The 18,724-nt window shown below is 32.8% G+C and overlaps 1 protein-coding gene across 2 annotated transcripts; it reads left to right on the plus strand.

Annotated features, from left to right (window-relative positions):
- The first annotated feature begins 13,515 nt into the window (after positions 1-13,515).
- Positions 13,516-17,298, plus strand: LOC131074805 (uncharacterized). 2 transcript variants are annotated; one of them, XM_059207207.1, is made up of 7 exons: positions 13,516-13,757; positions 13,922-14,000; positions 15,092-15,625; positions 15,757-16,102; positions 16,205-16,282; positions 16,487-16,549; positions 17,001-17,298. In XM_059207207.1, the coding sequence occupies exons 2-6, from the start codon at positions 13,996-13,998 to the stop codon at positions 16,535-16,537; spliced, it is 1,014 nt and encodes a 337-aa protein (XP_059063190.1). In that variant the 5' UTR covers positions 13,516-13,757; positions 13,922-13,995; the 3' UTR covers positions 16,538-16,549; positions 17,001-17,298. The 2 variants fall into 2 exon arrangements, with proteins under 2 accessions (XP_059063190.1, XP_057867470.1); XM_058011487.2 differs by having other exon boundaries at positions 13,518-13,757; positions 16,487-17,298.
- Positions 17,299-18,724: the final 1,426 nt, after the last annotated feature.

Genomic DNA, 18,724 nt, shown 5'->3' on the forward strand with positions numbered 1-18,724 from the left:
ATCGAACCTCTAGCTCGAGGTGATAAGATCAAAAGGTGATGCATGATGAGAAACCTTGGGACACGATATAGTCCAAGGAGAGATACAAACTAACTTTATCAGAATCAAGACCAATAAAACCTAGATTGATGAACAAAAGATGGACAAGACCAAAGAGCAATGCGATGAGAAATTAACTCATAGATAACGAATGACAACCTAATGACGCACGTATGCAAGACAGTATAAGATTGATCGCAGTATAAGACAACTAATTTGACAACTGGACCAAACAGACACAAGGAGATGCCTAATTGCCACAAGAAAAGCGATGTTAGGGATGATGACCCTGATGCCGTTAGATGAAATAAATGTGATCTCATTGAAAATTAGGAGCATCTGGATGCAAATGGGGATACTATGACTCAACCTGACACACAAAGCAAAGGACCAAAGATATCAATCAAGAGTGAACTAATGAACCACATATACCGATTGCTAAAAACTTGAGAGATTTCTAACGTAATGTGGATAACATTTTGGCAACATAACGATGTCTAAAATTGAGATCACAAAAGGTAGACTTGAACAACTGAGAAATCAAGAAACTTGTGAAATGATAGAAATTTGTTAGCCTAAGGAGACAAAAATGACAAACCCGCTAGAATATGTAGAAAATGCACTATAACAAGACTAGTCAACTTATGTTTCAACTAACTAAAAAGAATTGGCAGCATAACACTACTAAAGGCACGAACTCGCTAGAACAGACGTCAAACCTGCTATAATAGACATCAAACTCATTGGACCTGACTGCAAACTCGCAATGGGATGAAACTAATGACTAAACAACACAAAGGACACAAACCCGCTAAAGGAAGACTCCAAAGCATAACAAAGATATACAAAATAAACCTGCTGAAACATCAAGCGATCCTGGTGGTTTGAGATGCAAACCTGCAGAAGTATATAATGATAGTGACTACGCTAAGTATGTCAAATATGGCTCACATGTGACAACATTCCCGCTAAGACAAGACATCAAACCTGCTAAAATGGACCATGAACCCACTATACACAGTCTGCTAAACCGCTAGACTGATGTTTCGACAAAAGACTTTGATGCCAAACACAAAAAGCAAGACAATATGACCATAAAAAAATGAAATCAGTCAAGTACTTCCCTAGGATAGCCAAAGACAATATGTGTTGAACCTTCTAGCCCATAATACCACATTCAACCAGATAGATAAAAGCCTGGCAACACTAGCTCCACCCTCGATACACACTTCCCAGGCATGCCAAGCTTCGAATTCTTGGGTAATCACTTCCTAGTGATTTTTCTATCTCAAATTAGGGGTACAAGAGGAGTATCTCTAGTATGCATGTATCACAACACCCGAGTCAACACATACAAGGATTGGGGCTACTAAAAACAGTTTGGCTCCTAGTGGAGGAACTTCCGGGGTAAATCAAGTGGTTATACATGTGGTGTCTAGCTCATTTAAGAGATATCCTAGCCTATAGAACACATGTTTTTACGCATCTGTCACAAAAGCACCAAGGTATTTTGACTTTCGGCAAGACTGCAAAGGTATTTGCATGGCGATACTCAGGGAAACCATCAGTATAACATAGAGACACTAGTTGATTTATAACTTTCACCAAAATCGTGAATATCTATATAGCGAACTGAAAGCAAGTATCGCTTGGGTCGTTCTCCCCTCAGCTGACCTTATGGGCTACTCGGGGGGATAAGCCCTCTTACTTAAAAAAATAAAATCAAGCATCGCTAACACTTTTCTCTTGCACCTACGACCACAAGAGCCAGAGGGAGATGATAGTGTGTGTTAGCAGTAGGACCACTCTACATATGCACAAACATTCCAGACATGAAAAACATGGGGTTCATTCTCTTTAATTCAATTGAAGTGTACCTAATTACCAAAAGACACAAGATACAATAATTGAAATGCAATAAAGGAAATGGAAAATTTGTTCCAATGAAACCCCTTTTTCCTTAGCGGTCCTACAATAAACGATTAGTATTTAGAAAGTGTAGGGGTCTTCTTATCGCTCGATTGACTGCATAAATGTTAGAAAAGCCATAAACAATGTACAAGTTAGAGGATTAGTCCAAAAATAACATTCTAGAAAATAATTGTAAATGATATTTAAGCGAACCAGCTAAAATACAGTTCAAACCTGCTATTCTAAAATAATCACCTGCAAAACCCACTACAATTGGATGCGAACCTGCTATTTTAAGCCACAAACCTGCTACTTAACACAAAAAACCCGCCATTTCCCATAAAAGCAGAATTGAAATTTTGAGAAAATAACGTATAAAAAGTTCACAAAAAAACCTAAAAACGATCCCACCACTATAGATTTTGTTCTTGCTAGTTTAAATTGTGAAACCGCTAACTGTGAAGGAAAAGCAAAAAGCATTTACAATTTTCTCGAGAACAAAAGCGAAAAATGTTACCTTCGTTTGGATGTGATAGTTCGTTCCTACTGGTTTAAGTAGCGAACCCACTGCTTCTCAAAATTGTGGGAATGACGAAATAGACCTTTGCCATGACAGAAATCCGCCTATAGTTTTGCTTTTTTGCCTGTAAGTGCTTTAAATCTGTTGAAAAAATGCACTTAAACAACAAAAAATGTTAGAATGACCCATGAAGTGGGTCCCACCGAGCGTGCCAGAAAATGTGTGAGGCAAATATGCATGCTAAAAATAAATGATCGAAACAACAAGGGAATCAACCAAGCAAGACATAAAAATCAAACACCTCAAGATAGGGATTCTAAGAAGGAAATGAAGCACAAAAAGCTTAAACTAAATAAACACAAATCTCATTTACCAACTTCGATTTGATTATCCCATGTTTGGATGTGTGCTCATGACATCAACTGATGCTCGATTATGTTCCATGATGGTAGATGCAAATGGTAATGGGTGATTTGGTGAAATATGCGATGTGAGTAGCAATTCTAGTAGAGTAATGATATTTTATCATGAAAGTGGATCTCTAAAATGAGGGGGATTATATAGGAGGTGCGAGGAATGAGAGGGGGTGTGAGGATGAGAGACTTGTCTTCAGGGAGGAAAAGTGTCAAGCCTTGTGGAAGAGATTCCACAAAGAGGACAAGTGGCTCAAGAAGGAATGACATGTGTCCTTTGGGACACATGTCTACTTTGTGGAGCAACCACCCCAAAATAAAGGGATATTTCCTAACAATTAGGAAAATTAGTTGGAATGTGCACACATGAGGGGAGGTTAGAAGGGACAGGATAGGGTTGGTTAGGAGGTTTGGAGGATGACTAGGATAGGGCTAGGTTAGATGGGGGGAGGGTTAAAGTTAGGAGCCATGCGCTCAAATAGAATACTTGAATTAATTTAATTAATGAAATTAATTAATTCATGGACTTAGAAAAGGGGAATTGATTAATTAAATTAATTAATCAAAAGGGGGTGGAAAAGGGATATTAATGAATTAGATTATTTAATTTGGAGGAAATTAGAAAGGGGGATTAATTAATTAATTGGAAGAATAGGATTTAAATTTTATTAAATTAATTAGTCAATTTTAGGTGTCTACACTATTATTACCAAGTTTTATCTTGAGGTTGAGTTTGAGTAGATGGGTGCTAAGATAACTTTTTTGGATGAGGAGATCCAAATGTCATAATCAAAAGACTTTATGGTGAACGATATGGATGACATGGATTGCAAGTTGAAGAAATATCTCTAAGGGCTTAAATGATCCCTTGAGATGTGGTGTCAAATTTTTTATTCTTTTATTTTGAAGTTGGTATTTATTAGAGATAAATCAAATGACAATTTATTATAAGTAAATATTAATCATTTTATGATTATCATTCTTTATATTGACGATGTGTTGTTGATTAGTAATAGTGACAAGATTATTAGAGTTTAAAAATATTAACTCTTTTTATAGTTTGATATGAAGGATTTGTGGGTATTTGAGTTCATTTTAAGGATGCAAATCAAAAGAGATAGAGCTAATAAAACACTCTAGATCAATTAGACGAAGTATGTTAACTTTAATTTGTAATGGTTCAATATGCATGATTGCAAGCTAGTAAGTGTTCTCATTCTTATGAGAACAAATATTTAGTATAAAGTGTCCTTTGAAACTAGTTGAGGTAGATGATATTAGACAAGTTCCCTATGTGAGCTTGCAATTTGTAGCCTTATGCATGTTATGGTTTATAGTACACTAGACATTTCCAAACAAAGGGAGTCCGAAGAAGGTGTGTGTCCAATCTAGAAAAAAATATTGGACTATAATGAAGAGGGCTTTTATTTATCTTAGTGACACATCAAATTATTTTATTTTCTACCTAGGAGGACATTACTTGAGTAGAATTGTGAATTTTTGCAATCTAAATCAATGAATTTTGATTGAGTTGGTGATATGGATAGTAAATGATATACTAATGGATATATGCTTACCCTACTTAGTGGTACACTCAATTAATAAGCAAATAACATATTGCAATTTCTCTTTCAACTACAAACATAAAGTACATGACAACTACTCAAGCTTGGAAGAAACCAATATAGCTTTGAAGATTGTGTTCAAACTTTGGGCCCATTGAAGATATAACATTGATCTATTTTAACAACCAAAGTGCTATCAACTTGGGGAATAATTTTGCTTTTCATGCATGAGTGAAGCATACTGATGCTTAGTATCACCTTGTTTTTAAAATGGTGGAGGATGAGGGTTATGATTGAGAATGTGTATAAGATAATGAATGTTGCAGATGCTTTTATGAGGGTAGTGAGCATATAAGAGTATAGTTGATCCATGATGGTTATAAGGATCAACCTCTAACATTTAGTAACTAGATGATCTCACAAGAGTGCACCCAATTTTTTGGGCTAAGTGGGAAGTTTACAATTAACATTTTTTAGTATTTATCACTTTGTGTCAAGTCAAGAATTAAGAATGATTTAAATCAACAAGTTATGACATTCAAATTATTTTTATAATTTTGTCATTGTTTATATTTTTCCTATTATTTTATATTGAGTGACATTATTCCATAATGCACACTTCACTAAAATAAAAACTTTCCACACTTTCTAAAAATTAGATTATTAACTCCAATGTCTAGTGAACATATTTTTTTGGTAATTTGTAATCAAATATTATTTATTATAAATTTTCTAGTACTAACAATTTTGTTAGACATAATTATTTTGTAACACATATCTCTTAGCATACAAATCAAAGTTAAAAATTTATTTTTCTTTGAAACAAGGACATCTATATGGAGTGCATTATAATTTTTTTTGAGATTTTTCTAACAATATTTGTTGTTTCTCCTAAGGTCTTCAATGTAGGTCATTATTTTTTCTTGATGGACCTTACATAATATATAATATTTTTAAAATAAATATTTAAAGAAAAACATAATACATATTATTAAGGGTCAGTGCAAGAAGATGAGTCCACTTTTTGGCCAAAAAGTGGAAGTGTTTTCCCTGATTTTCAGATTTTGTCTCATTTGAGCTTAAATTTTGAAACACTTAGAGATTGAATCTTGGAAAAAGTCAGTAATATAAAGATAGCCCTCTGAGTGTACTTTCCAAATATATAATTTATTTTAATACCCACATAATAAAAAATAACTTTTTAAATGGAGTTCTGAAAACTATGTTTTAAAAATGTCTGTTTCAGGACCATACCATGCCTGTGTACGACCCACACTTTTTGACACAATTAAAATTATTTTCTCAAACCGTTTTGGGAAATGGTTTGTAACAAACTGAAGATTGATGAGCACATTTTTCTATATTTTTTTTTCTAATATTTTTTTTTAATTAATTTTTTAATGGCCGTGATTATCTTTTTAAAAATTTGACGTGTACAACCCACATAATTTGATGTAAACTTAACATTTTTTGATTTTTTTTTTTTTTAAATACAAATTTTTTTTGTGTAGATTGATGACATATAATTTTTTTTCCAAAATTCTTTAAAATAAAAAAGTTATTAAATTAACAAAATTAGTTAATATTTCAAATTTATGGACCCGATTTGGTATAAATTAAATGAAAAATAGTTAAAATAATCAATTTTTAAATAAATTTACATATTTAGAATCTAGACAGTATAATCTGAAATGGGTTTTAATTTTGTATAAGAATTCTCTGATTAGAGGCGCATAAACTATTTTTGAAGTTCATACTTATGCTTTCATTCATGGAGATTTGAATTTGCAGGTCCATGTCTCAGGTGTGGCCATCCCAGGCCTATCCCGAGCCTAATCCCGAGCCAAGTGGTGGGTTGTGGAATCAACTTCCACAAAATGGGCCCCCGTTTTCAAACAAGGGTGGCTTGTGGAAAAAAAAGAAAAAATGTCATTTAGAAACGGGGGCCCGCTTTTAAACAAAACGGGGGCCCATTTTTAGAAATGGGCCCCCGTTTTTAAAAACGGGCCCCCATTTTGTTTAAAAGTGGGCCCCCATTTTAGAACAAAACGGGGGCCCATTTTTTTTGCTTCGAACCCCCGTTACCTTTCAGCTCGGGAGCCCGAAGCACAAACAGGCCCCCGTTTATAAGAGCGCATTTTCCAATACGCGGACTTCCGCGAATTTGTGACTCATTACCTTGCACTTGCCCATAATTTTTGAAAAGCCAATACTAAGGGTTACAACTTACATTATAATGAAATTTTAAAATGATTTCATTTGACCCCTAAAATGTGAATCATATTAGTTTTTTGTCAATATTTAGATAGGTGTTTAGGAGACTCTATTGAGGGTTTAATTAAACTTGAGTGGGTTCTATCTCAAGGGATTTGATTGGTGGGAGTTACATCCAACTCCATTTAATCAAACCCCTTAAATGGAACTCCTCTAGGCTTAATTCATTATATTTTTCTAAATATATATGATTTTAGGAATAGTTCAAGATGAATCACAAGTGGGACACTTTATATCTTCTATGATTCTTGAAATGTATACAAGTGGGACACATTATATCATTTATGATTCTTGCAATGTATACAAGTGGGAGATTGTTAGGACTACAGGAATAGATGTTGCACACCTTGTAAGTCCTAAGTCTAGTTACATTTATTTGATATTTTATAATACTAAAAATAGTGTCCCACTTGGGTGTAATATTGAGATTCTATAGCTGGCACTCTTTTCCATATGATATTGGTTTCATAAAAAATGTAAGAAGTCATTGAATATGGGGCCACTAGTGGACTATGACTCACTAACATCTTTGATTGACTGTTTATAGTGTGTATGAGGTAATTATTAAACCTACATGGAGCACTTGGAAGTTACTTTAACCCCATTTGGTATTAGAAGCCAAATTAGCCAATCAAGAATCACATTACATTTTGTGGAGAAGCTACACTTGGAGGTGAGGGAAATGGGTTGAATCTGGACCATATTGACTAGTCCTTGGTTCATGTCTTTGAGCCAATAATTTTGGAAAACCATTTATAGTTTCCTAGGTCTACCTGGCCTATACATAGGGCTTGGGATGTAGATTGTATGTCGTGTATTATTTAGGGTTATTCTACCAAAATTCTTGCATGTTTATAGTGTGGGTCTCTTAAATTACATTATAACTTTGTTGTTGCTACTAATATATTTTAACACGTACTCTAGAGTCTAGTTTTTTTTCTCTTTGTAGAGTTTTTCCAAGGTATAGTAGTGTCACTTCATGTTGTTGCTACTAAGATATTTGAATACATGCTCTAGAGTCTAGTTTTTTTGTTTTTTTCTCTCTGTACAGTCTTTCCAAGGTATATTATTGTCACTTCATGTTTTGATTGCACCTATTCTTATCCCTTCTCTATTCTAGTTACCATTCTAAGTGTTCCATGTCAAAAGTTTGCTAAATTTTCATTAGACTTGGTATAATTGTATTGCTCTCCTAATTGGATTGCCTAAAAACTGTTGCATTTCCCTAACCCATGCAATAGTAGTAAAAGTAGAAATTCATCTTATTAGGGTAGTTTCAACAATTTGATGGATTTAAAGAGTGGCTAGAAGAGATGCATCTTGGTGTAGGTGTGTGGATGGACTCTAAGGCTAAAAATTATACTCATATCAATTTTATACTAGATGATCCTTCCAAGTTGGATAGAAATGTCACTTAGGAAGAGTAGAATGTAATATCAAGAAGATATATTTCTATCCACATAGGACACTTTAATTTGGATATGTTTGTTAGGAATAAGTGTGTTGTACACTTTTTAGTTCCTAGTTAAAATGTTGTGGTGTTATTCTAATGTTGCATTTTGAGGTTTTAATATTATGATTCTAGATACAAACAACATATTAATTGAATGTTGTATGTATAAAGTCCCAGTTAAGGACTTATAAGATTCTTCCTAGCACTTTATGTGACTTGGAGGAACATTGAAAGGAGGAGGTGTAAATTTGACTAATTTCCTTGAAAGTGACCCTCCAATTTGGGAAGTTGAAAGGTCACAATTTGTATAAGCACTCTCTCTTTCATAGTTCTCTTAGTGCACAACAAGATCTTCTTTCATGTTACTCCTTGCATGTATTGCCTTGGGATTTGTTAATAAATTTCTTTCATGATTTTGAATACCTCTTGGTGATATTTCTCTAGCCTACATTCTATAAAACAGAGGTTTGGATGAGTAGTTTTGGTAGCATAAGTTTGGAGAGTGGGATTAGGTTGTTTGTTTACTTTTAATTTGAAGAGGCCGTTTCAACATCAAATTGGTGAATCCCTTCATTGTATTTTGTATCTTGTTATGTGATTAATTTAATAAGAGATTTCTATTGAGTACCATACTTTTCTCAAAATGGTTTTTATGTGGGTATATTCAGTGTTAATCTCTTTGTGTAAATTTTATTGCAATTATTATCAATATCATTTTTAGTTTAGGATTTCTATTATTTTTTATTTTTAATATCTTATTAATATCATATTTAGAACAAGCTTATTGCTTTTAATCGAAGTTTTGAACTCCTTGATTTAACAATACCCTTAAGGTGGAAATCAAAGTCCCATACTTGCAGATATCACGTTTTCCACACATAACGCACAATATGTATTATAAAGCCACCTAGGCATGACTCAAGGTATCAAACAAACTTGAATTGCAACCCTACCCAAGATCTCCAATGGCTTAAATAAACCAACCTCTAGTATTCTAGTTTGAATTGCCCAACTACCATGAACAAAATGACATCATTTCAGAGGCTCAATGAGAGAACACACATCCACAATAGACAACAAATGACAAGAGTTTTAACTCCACCATCCCTCATTGCGTTGTCTCTCTAAGGCACTCCCTTAAATGATTGTAAACCCACTAACGATCAAATTATGCTCAACCCAAGAATTATAATTAAGTAGAGGGCAAGAGACAAAATGAGGTGGGTGTTGATATGGAAGCTCTACCTATAAAGCTATATTTATTAGAAGACATTGTTCATCTTTTTAAGCACCATCTATGATCATTTAGATAGTAACATTTCATCAAAATTACATCTTGATAAACACCATTTACAAATATTTAGTTAAATGGTAATTTACTGAAATTATGAAGTTATATATACTCAAAATAATTCATGCACATGAAAACTATGATATATTAAAACATTGACTGAATAGATTGCTTTTATTATATTAATTCACAAAAAATAAATCCAATTCACTTATATAACTATACACCATATCATTAAATCTTTTTTCAATAATAATAATAAATAGATTTATTACAAGATATTGTACATCTTAATAAAGAAATATTTTATCAAAATTATAAAATTTCTTATACATAAAGAACTAAAGCACTCACCATATAGAATGCTTTTATTATATTAATCCACAAAAGTGAAACCTTAGCAAGCGATGAATTCAACTTCAATTAAGTCGGGTTCTTTTAAATTATTCGAATAATTCTAATAAGGCTAAAACATACACACTCGAATCTTTCATAAGAATTGATGGATATGGCAAGGTAATGCTCATATTTTAATGAGCAATGTGTAGAGTATTAAAGCTTTTTTTTTTAATATTTGTTTTTGGGAGTTCAAAATTTTATGAGATTTTATGTTAAAAATATATTATTGTCTTTAAAAAATTTAGAAAAATAATTTGTAAAAAGATATTAATTTTAAAGTATTTATTTTGTTAGAGATAAGATTTATAAAGTTTTTGGAAATATTCATTTAGAACTTTAACATCATTATGATATATATTTACTTTAAAGATGAGATTATTTAAATTTGAGATTATATTTAATTTTAAAATTATTATCTATTTTGAAGGTTTTTTTAGCATTGTTTATAAAGAGGGTGTTATTAGATCCGTTTGATGGAATTTGGAATTGACAATCATTTAAATTTTTAAGACATTGTCTTTATAATGGGATCAGGGAATGATTCTTTTGCCTCTTTAATGGGGAGTTGAACTCTCTTTGAGACTTATAGCTTATGGAGATGAAAGATGTGAACTCTTTACTTTTCAAATATGTTTAATTTGTTATCATTTGTAGATGAACCCTCTTTCACAATGTTCTACACTTGAAAATTATTTTTTAAAAAAGAAAAAAACATACACAAAAAAGAATTATTAGTACTTGCCGTTAGGCAATACTATTGTAATGAAAATTCATTTGTCGTGTTTAAATGGTTATTCAATAAAATTATTTAGACCAATGAAAACAAAATATTTTGTTTTCTTTAATTTTGTTTAATTTTATATATAATATAGATGCATGTTTGTTAACTTTATAATTTACAAAAAATATTTTGCTTGTAAATGATTGGCATTTTTAGCTTGTTTTGTATCACACCGTTTTCATTGTTATACAAGGTTTTTGGGATGATCTATGTTATTTTTGGGAAAGTTCCACTTTTCTCGATGCCACTCCTCCTTCTTCGTAGCAGCATGATCTCTTTTCCCATAAGCAACATTATATCTCTTATTTTGCGGATAGTTCCATTAGCATTATATCTCTTATTTTGTAGGTAGTTCCATTTTTCTGGATGCCACTCCTCGCCATTGCAAGCATAATCTGTTTGCCTCATAATCCGAGTTTTATTTTGCTATTTAAACTGCTTAGGGTGAATATTTTGTAGGGTTTCTTTTGAGTTTCCACAAGATAGTGAATGCCAGTTATATGTAAAGTGGATGATTCATATTTTGTTTGTTTGTATCGTAGTTGAAGATGCTGGGGCTAATCTTTCTGATATCTTCATTCTTTGGGGCTTTTACACTTTCAACAATTTTCAATGGCGAAAATTAGCCTTATTGATAATACATCAACATTGATAAATAATTCTGTAATTTTTATTCAAAGAAAGGTTATTCGAGAGAAGAGTGTGACATACATGCCTCTTCACTTGTCTGTTGCCATGTTTGCCAATAGATTAATTTGGACTGCTTATGGAGCCATACACTTTGACATAAATCTTGTGGTAAGGATAAATATTCTCAATATTTTCTCCATTTGCTGGATCTCTTTCCATTACCATTACACTGCAATGGTTTAAATTTATTCAGATGCTTTAGCAATAGTAGAACAATTATTTTGTGAGTAGAAACAAAATATCAGCACCCATAAAGACTACCGACAATATATACTCATACAGGGCTAAACATAATAGATACATGCTTTTCTAAATATTTTTTCATGGTTCAATTTATGCAAGGCACTAAAAGCTTGATTTTCTTCATCTTTTTCGAATAATTCAATTGATAGTGGGAAAGCTAATATGTTCTTGGATAGACGGTTTGGGGAAAATGATGAGAGTCTTGGAGATGAAGATAAGGCTATTATTAGATTCCAACGTGAGCGACAGGTAATGGTCTACTTGCATTTTAGTGTATATTGATAAATATCCATGCTTGCAGGAAGTCTAATAGGGATTCATTTCATTTGGGAGAATGGTAACAAAATCTTTTAATGTGTGCATTCCCAATTAAGGTAGATGTAAATTTTATGCACACATTGTTCTCAAGAATTGCAGATCTTTAACAGTTAGTGATATCAAACTTGGTCATGACATTTTAAAAGAGCATAAGACTATTCAGGTTGGAGCGGGTTAAAATTACTATTTTCTAACTTAAATTCAATGTTAAATATGGAACCTATCGCGTTCTCTCTTTGATTCACACCGACTTAAATACAATGTTATTTATTACTTTTTTTTGCTTGTTTTCTCCTAGGGAAGGATGGTTAAGCAAAGCAAATTCGCTTTATCAAATGGAGGAGATGATATTCTAACTCATCATGGCAATTTTTGCCTCTGCAAATAATTCACTAAATTTCAAATTCTAGTTATAATTAATAAATATTGTTAATAAATGCATCTAATTGAAATTTAATTGACATGTTTACACATATATTTTAATTACATAATTCTTATGTTTACTATTTTGTATACAAATTAATAATGCATCACCTCAAATGAGTATTAGTTACATTAAACAAATACAAATTTTGTTAAAACTCAAATTAAAACTTTTGCCTTACCAATATTTCACTAAATTTCAAACAATAAAATAAAACAAAACAAATTTAAGAAAATAACATACTAGTTACAATAAATAAATATTTCTAAATATTTATAACAAATATTATTATTAAACTAAAAATTATTAAGGCAAGTACCCACCACTATGTGGCACTTGTTATGGATTGTGAAAAACTTATATCTTCAACTTTATGACAAATTTATTAGAAACAACATTATGAGGATGAAAGAGAGCTCACCAGTAGAAAAGTAGATTGTTGTAGAACCAAGGAGGTTATATTCCTAAGCTCTCTTTCACCCTAATGATGGATCACATAGTGTGATTAGAAACATTGATGCAAAGAAAAATAAATACACAATTGAATCTAGAAACAACAACAAAAATTATTATGAATTGTGAAAAACACCTTATAGTATTTATTCTTTAACATACTTTTTAATCTTTTTATCCCTTTCTAACTTTTCTTTCCCATTCAAAATTTTGTAATAAATTTCTCTTATCTTAAAGTTCCATACTAATATCTAAATTTAGCTAAACAATAATAATTTTAAAATGATTTAAAATTTTATATTGATAATTAAAAAAAAAAAAATTCTTTTGAAAATCCTTCAATATTTAACAAAGCATTCTGAATTTCTCTTTCATATATATGTATATCTATACATATATACCTATACATATATCTATACATATATATAAATATATATATATATATATATATATATATATATATATATATATATATATATATAAATGAATTAATAAAAACTATAAAAAGGTACGCTTTAGAAACCCCCATATATTCTTTGACAGTAAACCAGACAGGTGAGAGAATGAAAAGAAATACCTAAAATAGAGTATTTATTATTATAATTTTTATTTTATAAAAATCCCATGTCTTTCTCTTGTTTCCCAAAAATAAGGAGGAGGTGATAGGGATAAGCTTTTTTCTTCAAGCAACACTGTTATCAATTTCATTAGGGATTAATTGCACCACTAAAATCAAACATTAAATATAATCTGATTTAAACAATGAAAAAAAAATTGAAAAAAAAAGGTGAACCAAATCCTCAATAGGAGAATACATTTGATTCATTCATCCATGCAAAATTCTTCTATTTCTCTGAGCGAGATTGTGGTTGTTCTGCTCTGCTCTGCTCTGCAAAAACACTTACTCACATGATTTCATCTGTTGGGTCGGCCATTTTTCCATTGATTCTGCTCTACCAAGTTCCAAAATTCCGCTCCAGAAGGTCTAAAAATACATACCAACATCTGTTCCTCGTTTGAGTTCTCAAGTTATTTATATACCCGATTTCTCTTGTTCCAGTCATCTTTAGCTGATAGACATATATACTTCTGTGGCTTTGGAACACCCATTTGAAGCTTTTGTATTTGTTGGCTTCTGAAATGGCAGGTTTTGGCTTTCGGATAAAGAACTCATATGCATCCTCGGCGACTGTTTGTGAGCGGTCTGAATCAATTTGTGCTATGAGGTTTGTTTTGAATCTGTGTTTTGGAACGTTTTTCTGATATATTGTTTTTGGGCTTAAGTATATTTTAGTGCTCCAACTGTGTATATAGAACCCATTTATTTTTACTTCCAGTCTGAAGTTGCTGTAACAGAAAAACCATAAAGGCTTTGTTCATACTGCTATTGTTATTACTATGGCGAAGATCCAGCCATAGAGTTGTGTTTTTTCTTTGTTATTCTAAGTTTATTTTATCTGCCGGATCAAAAAAGAAAATTGTTTGCAGCGCGGCTGCTTCTAATGCATTCTGTTTAATTTGCTTTAGAAATAACTGATATCTGCCTGGATCGGTCTGTTTAGGCAAAACTATTTCATTTAATCAGATATTTGAAGTTTTTTTCAAATTTTTATTTATTTATTTGGTTGCCCGTTTGTTTTTGCTGTGTATGATTTTTTATTGTAAGATTGATTTTACTGGTAATGAAATTTTAATTTTAAATTTTTCTTGTAGCAGTTTCACAGGTTTTAATGTTCATGTGCTATTGATTTTATGGCCTCTTTTTTGGGTCTCGTCTGGTACAGACATGGGGTTTTAATGGATTAGTACCATGGATGAGATTGATCCCGCCAACATGTAATTTAAGGGTCTTTTTAATGTTTGAAGTACTTTAGAGCCTATTTGAAGCAGTATTCTTGTTTTAGGGCTGTCGTTTTAGAAGGAAAGAAGAAGAAGACGCTTTTTATGGTTCGTTTATACTGGATTTAGCCCTCTGAAATCTTGCATCGGTTCCAGTGCCTTTCGATGGCAAGGGATTAGAATTTTGTAGTATTATTGATAATATTTAGTTTATGTGAATATGTGATTTGTGGGTCTTCTATTGAGCTTCGTGAAAATCTTTTAGAACACCATTAAAGTATTTAGTTTTGTGTTGCCAAGAAGAAAATCTTAGGGTGAATTTGTCTTTGGTACTTATACTAAGCAGTTATTTACGTGTAATGGAAGTTTCTTGTTTGTTGTGAATCTGGGTTGTCGTAGAACTTTCCATTATCGGTTTGTAACATAGGGTTGTGTCCTTTCAACGAGTCACTCAGATGAACATTGTATGTATGTGCAGGTATCAAGGTGTAAATTCAGAAATTCTGCATCACCATCCTATTAATGGAAAGAAGCCGCATCTAAAAATATATAGCAAGGAAAATGATCTTGAGAATGGTGGTAGGGATTTTAACAAAGTTTCCTCAGAAGGCAAATTTACATTCAATGTGGGAAGATTCAACTTCAAAGGAGGATCCTCATCCATGAGGAGTACTGATGAGACTGAACTTTTTAAAGAGCAGGAATATGAAAATGGAAATGAGAACAAGAATATTCTCTCTGAACCATTCCAGAAATCTAATGAGGGATATATAGCTCCCAGGGCCCTGAAAGAAGGCGGTGATATGCTTTTACAGTGGAAGAAAAGGCCTCGTGCTTACAAGCCAGAATCTAGAAGTATAGGGGAAGATTCTTGCTTGCCCCCTAGAAAAATTCTTCGCATTGAAAGACAAGTTACAAGGCCTGAAAAGCAGAAAGTCCCTGGGGAATCTCAAGTAATTGTCAATTCAAGAAGCATGACATTGAGGGCTTGCACATCTGGCTCCATCAAAAGGTCAGTTGAGGGTTTGAACATAAATTGATGAAAAAAATTATCTGTTAAAAAAAATTCTGTTTTCTCTTCTTGATGTGTGCTTAGTTACCTTTTTTGGGGTAATTTTAATTATAGAAACTATGTTTTGCCAGGAACTGGGAAGGTATGAATGGTACCCACCTCAACAGTACTCTCTGTCAAAAGATAGATACACATTTACCAGGTTGTCATGACAAGCATGACAAAACAGTTCCTTGCTTCAGTCCAAATGCTTTTGGGAACGGTACAGTAACTGGTGCAATGGTTTGCACTTCTACACCATCAGATGCAGAGGCCCATGCACCTCCAGAGAAGGTCAATTTGGAAACATTTGAATGGCCAAGAATTTTGTTATCATTATCTCGCAAAGAAAAGGAAGATGATTTTCTTGTCATGAAAGGCACCAAACTATCCCAGAGACCTAAAAAACGACCAAAGAATGTTGAGAGGATTCTACAGGTATTACTAAAATCTTTTCATGTTTTTCTTGTTTTGTTTTCAGTAGATCTACACAATCAGGACAGGATTCTGCTTAACATGCTTCTCATTTTGTATTTGTAGAATTGCTTTCCTGGTAGCTGGCTTTCAGATTTAACAAGGGGACGATATGAAGTTAGAGAAAAAAAGTGTATTAAGAAGGTTTGTTTTCTTTTTCTCCGACATATAGAGCCTTTTTGGGGAATGCTTTTACCAAGAATATATATCTCTTTCCCTACATTTAGTTTGCCTCTATTTGTTGTAGTTTTTGCTTGCTTCACAAGGCTTTGCTTTGATTGAAACCATCATCTTTACATTACAAACCTACTAAAGTGATTGCATTGTTTGTGTTATTATACTCTGCAGAAACCCAGGGGGCTGAAGGCAATGGAAAGTTCAGATAGCGATTTGGATTGATTGTAGTAACATGTAGGATACTGAGTTCTCCTTTTGACAAGCTAACCTCATATTATTCTCTTCAAACCAGTGATGGATTGATTGCAAATTTTTGTGGTGGAGTGCTGTTGGAAAGCTACTCTGCATTTGCAATCAATTGTTATCCGGATGTATTCATTGTTGTTGTTTTCCCCACTTACCAGTGATATAGCAAAATCTGTTTTCAATCTGAAAATCATATATAAAGTCTCAATCTGTAGAGTTTGTTGCCATTTTGACTGGCTTTAGAAACCTGCAGGAAATAAGGTTTGGTGCAGCTGCCACTGCAGACAAGAGACAACTTCTTGTATCATGTGTTTGTAGAGCTTTTAACAATAAAAATTCTCAGTTACCTTGTAATCAGTCCATCTTTTATGTTGTGCAACAGGCCATGTTTTAGAAAGGCAAACCCTTACAGATATGTTGGATGATATTCATGTTACAGGTTAAAACGTTCTGGGCACTTTATGCAAGTGTTAACACATCAGCTAGTGAAGGTTGGGCTGTATTTAGCAGAGTTGTTAATACTGATTAGTAACTCAAAATTTGGGTTGTCGTTTCATTATTATAATCTATGTATAGTAAACTTGGCAAAATCAAGCCTAGTGTTTGTAATTGAATTTTCTATTGAGAAAATGTCTTTTACAAGTTTATATATACAAAAATCATGATCATTTGTAAAAGCTGCCTATTTTGTAAAAGGTTGCTATGGCATAAAAAACTTCCTTTTTCTTTGAATGGCATTATGGCAGTACACCACCTTGCAGTAATCCAACTCAATTTCACACGTTTGGTAGCTTAATGTAGATCCTTCTGGATTATGTACCTTCATTGTGAGTTGGTTTCTTGAGAACATTAATGATCCTTGATTTCGCCGAGCTTTTAATATTAGTTTAAGAGAAGGCATTTCTTCTCTTTTCAGGGTTTTAATAAATAATTAAAATTGTTGTACCATCTTGGAATTTTTCCATTACAATCTATAATCAAATACCAGGAATGTATTTTAATTATTCTCTTGCATTGACCAATAGAAACCGGCTTGAGTGTAAGTTTCTGGAATTTTTAACAAAAAGAGACACCCTAACATTTTGATACAACCCTGAATGGCTATAGTTTTAGTATTTTTAGATCTCTGTCCACTCATATTGCCTGAACCTCACATTTTATATTTTGCAGTTGATTTGGATTTCTGATTCTGGATTCATTATCTTTAGCAAACTAGCTAAAAGAGTTTCTTCCATCCACTTGATACTAAGCTTAGCAGACAGGTGAAAGCTGATTGGGACCAATGCTATCTCACATTTTGAGACTTGAATTAGTGTTACTTGTGGACACTCAAAGTCATTTTCTGATCTAACATGTGGTAGTTGACTCATTTCATTTTATTGTTCATAACTATATTACCCAGTGCTATTGCATTTATGATAGTTTCTGTTGGTCTCTACTATGATGAGGATAGACCAAAAGTGACTTCTAGCATTTCTTTAACCATGATCAACTAGAACTGCAGGTAGATTGCGATGATTTACCCCAATGCATGAAAGTGAGGTTGAATGTAATTGTGACCTATTCACTCGCAGATGGAATCAAAACAAACATGCAATCAGAGGCTAAAAGCATCCAAAGCCTGAAAGTGAGGTAGAGTGTGATGATAAGACCCTAAGCCTGAAGGTGAAGTCTAATGTAATGGTGACCTATTCAGGAATTAAAACAAACATGCAATCAGGCTGAAAGCATCCAATCTTGCAGCTCTTAAAGTAGTGTAAACTGTAGACAGACCCACCAACTTAAATCTCTGAAAGATACGAAATGGGTTTGTGACATCAGAACAAGTTAGACCATATTTTGATTTTGTGCTGGTGAAGTGCAGGGCCAACCACAGATTTCGTAAATTGTAGACACAACCACAACCTTAAATCTGTGGAAGATACAAAATGGGTTTGTGACATCAGAACAAGTTAGACATGATTTTGATTTTGTGCTGGTGATGTGCAGGGCCAAGCACGGATTTCGTAAATTGTAGACAGACCCTCAAACTTAAATTTGTGAAAGATACAAAATGGGTTTTTGACATCAGAACAAGATAGACATGATTTTGATTTTGTGCTGGTGATGTGCAGGGCCAACCACAGATTTCTTATTCTGGTTTAGATTGCTAACTATGCTCTC

This window comes from Cryptomeria japonica, chromosome 6 (genome assembly GCF_030272615.1).
Source record: "Cryptomeria japonica chromosome 6, Sugi_1.0, whole genome shotgun sequence".
Classification (NCBI taxonomy): domain Eukaryota; kingdom Viridiplantae; phylum Streptophyta; class Pinopsida; order Cupressales; family Cupressaceae; genus Cryptomeria; species Cryptomeria japonica.

Excerpts from the sequence above, each read along its gene's own strand:
- LOC131074805 (XM_059207207.1), top strand. Across the intron at positions 15,626-15,756 it reads ACATCTGGCTCCATCAAAAG|GAACTGGGAAGGTATGAATG; the intron begins GTCAGTTGAGGG and ends ATGTTTTGCCAG. Across the intron at positions 16,103-16,204 it reads ATGTTGAGAGGATTCTACAG|AATTGCTTTCCTGGTAGCTG; the intron begins GTATTACTAAAA and ends TTGTATTTGTAG.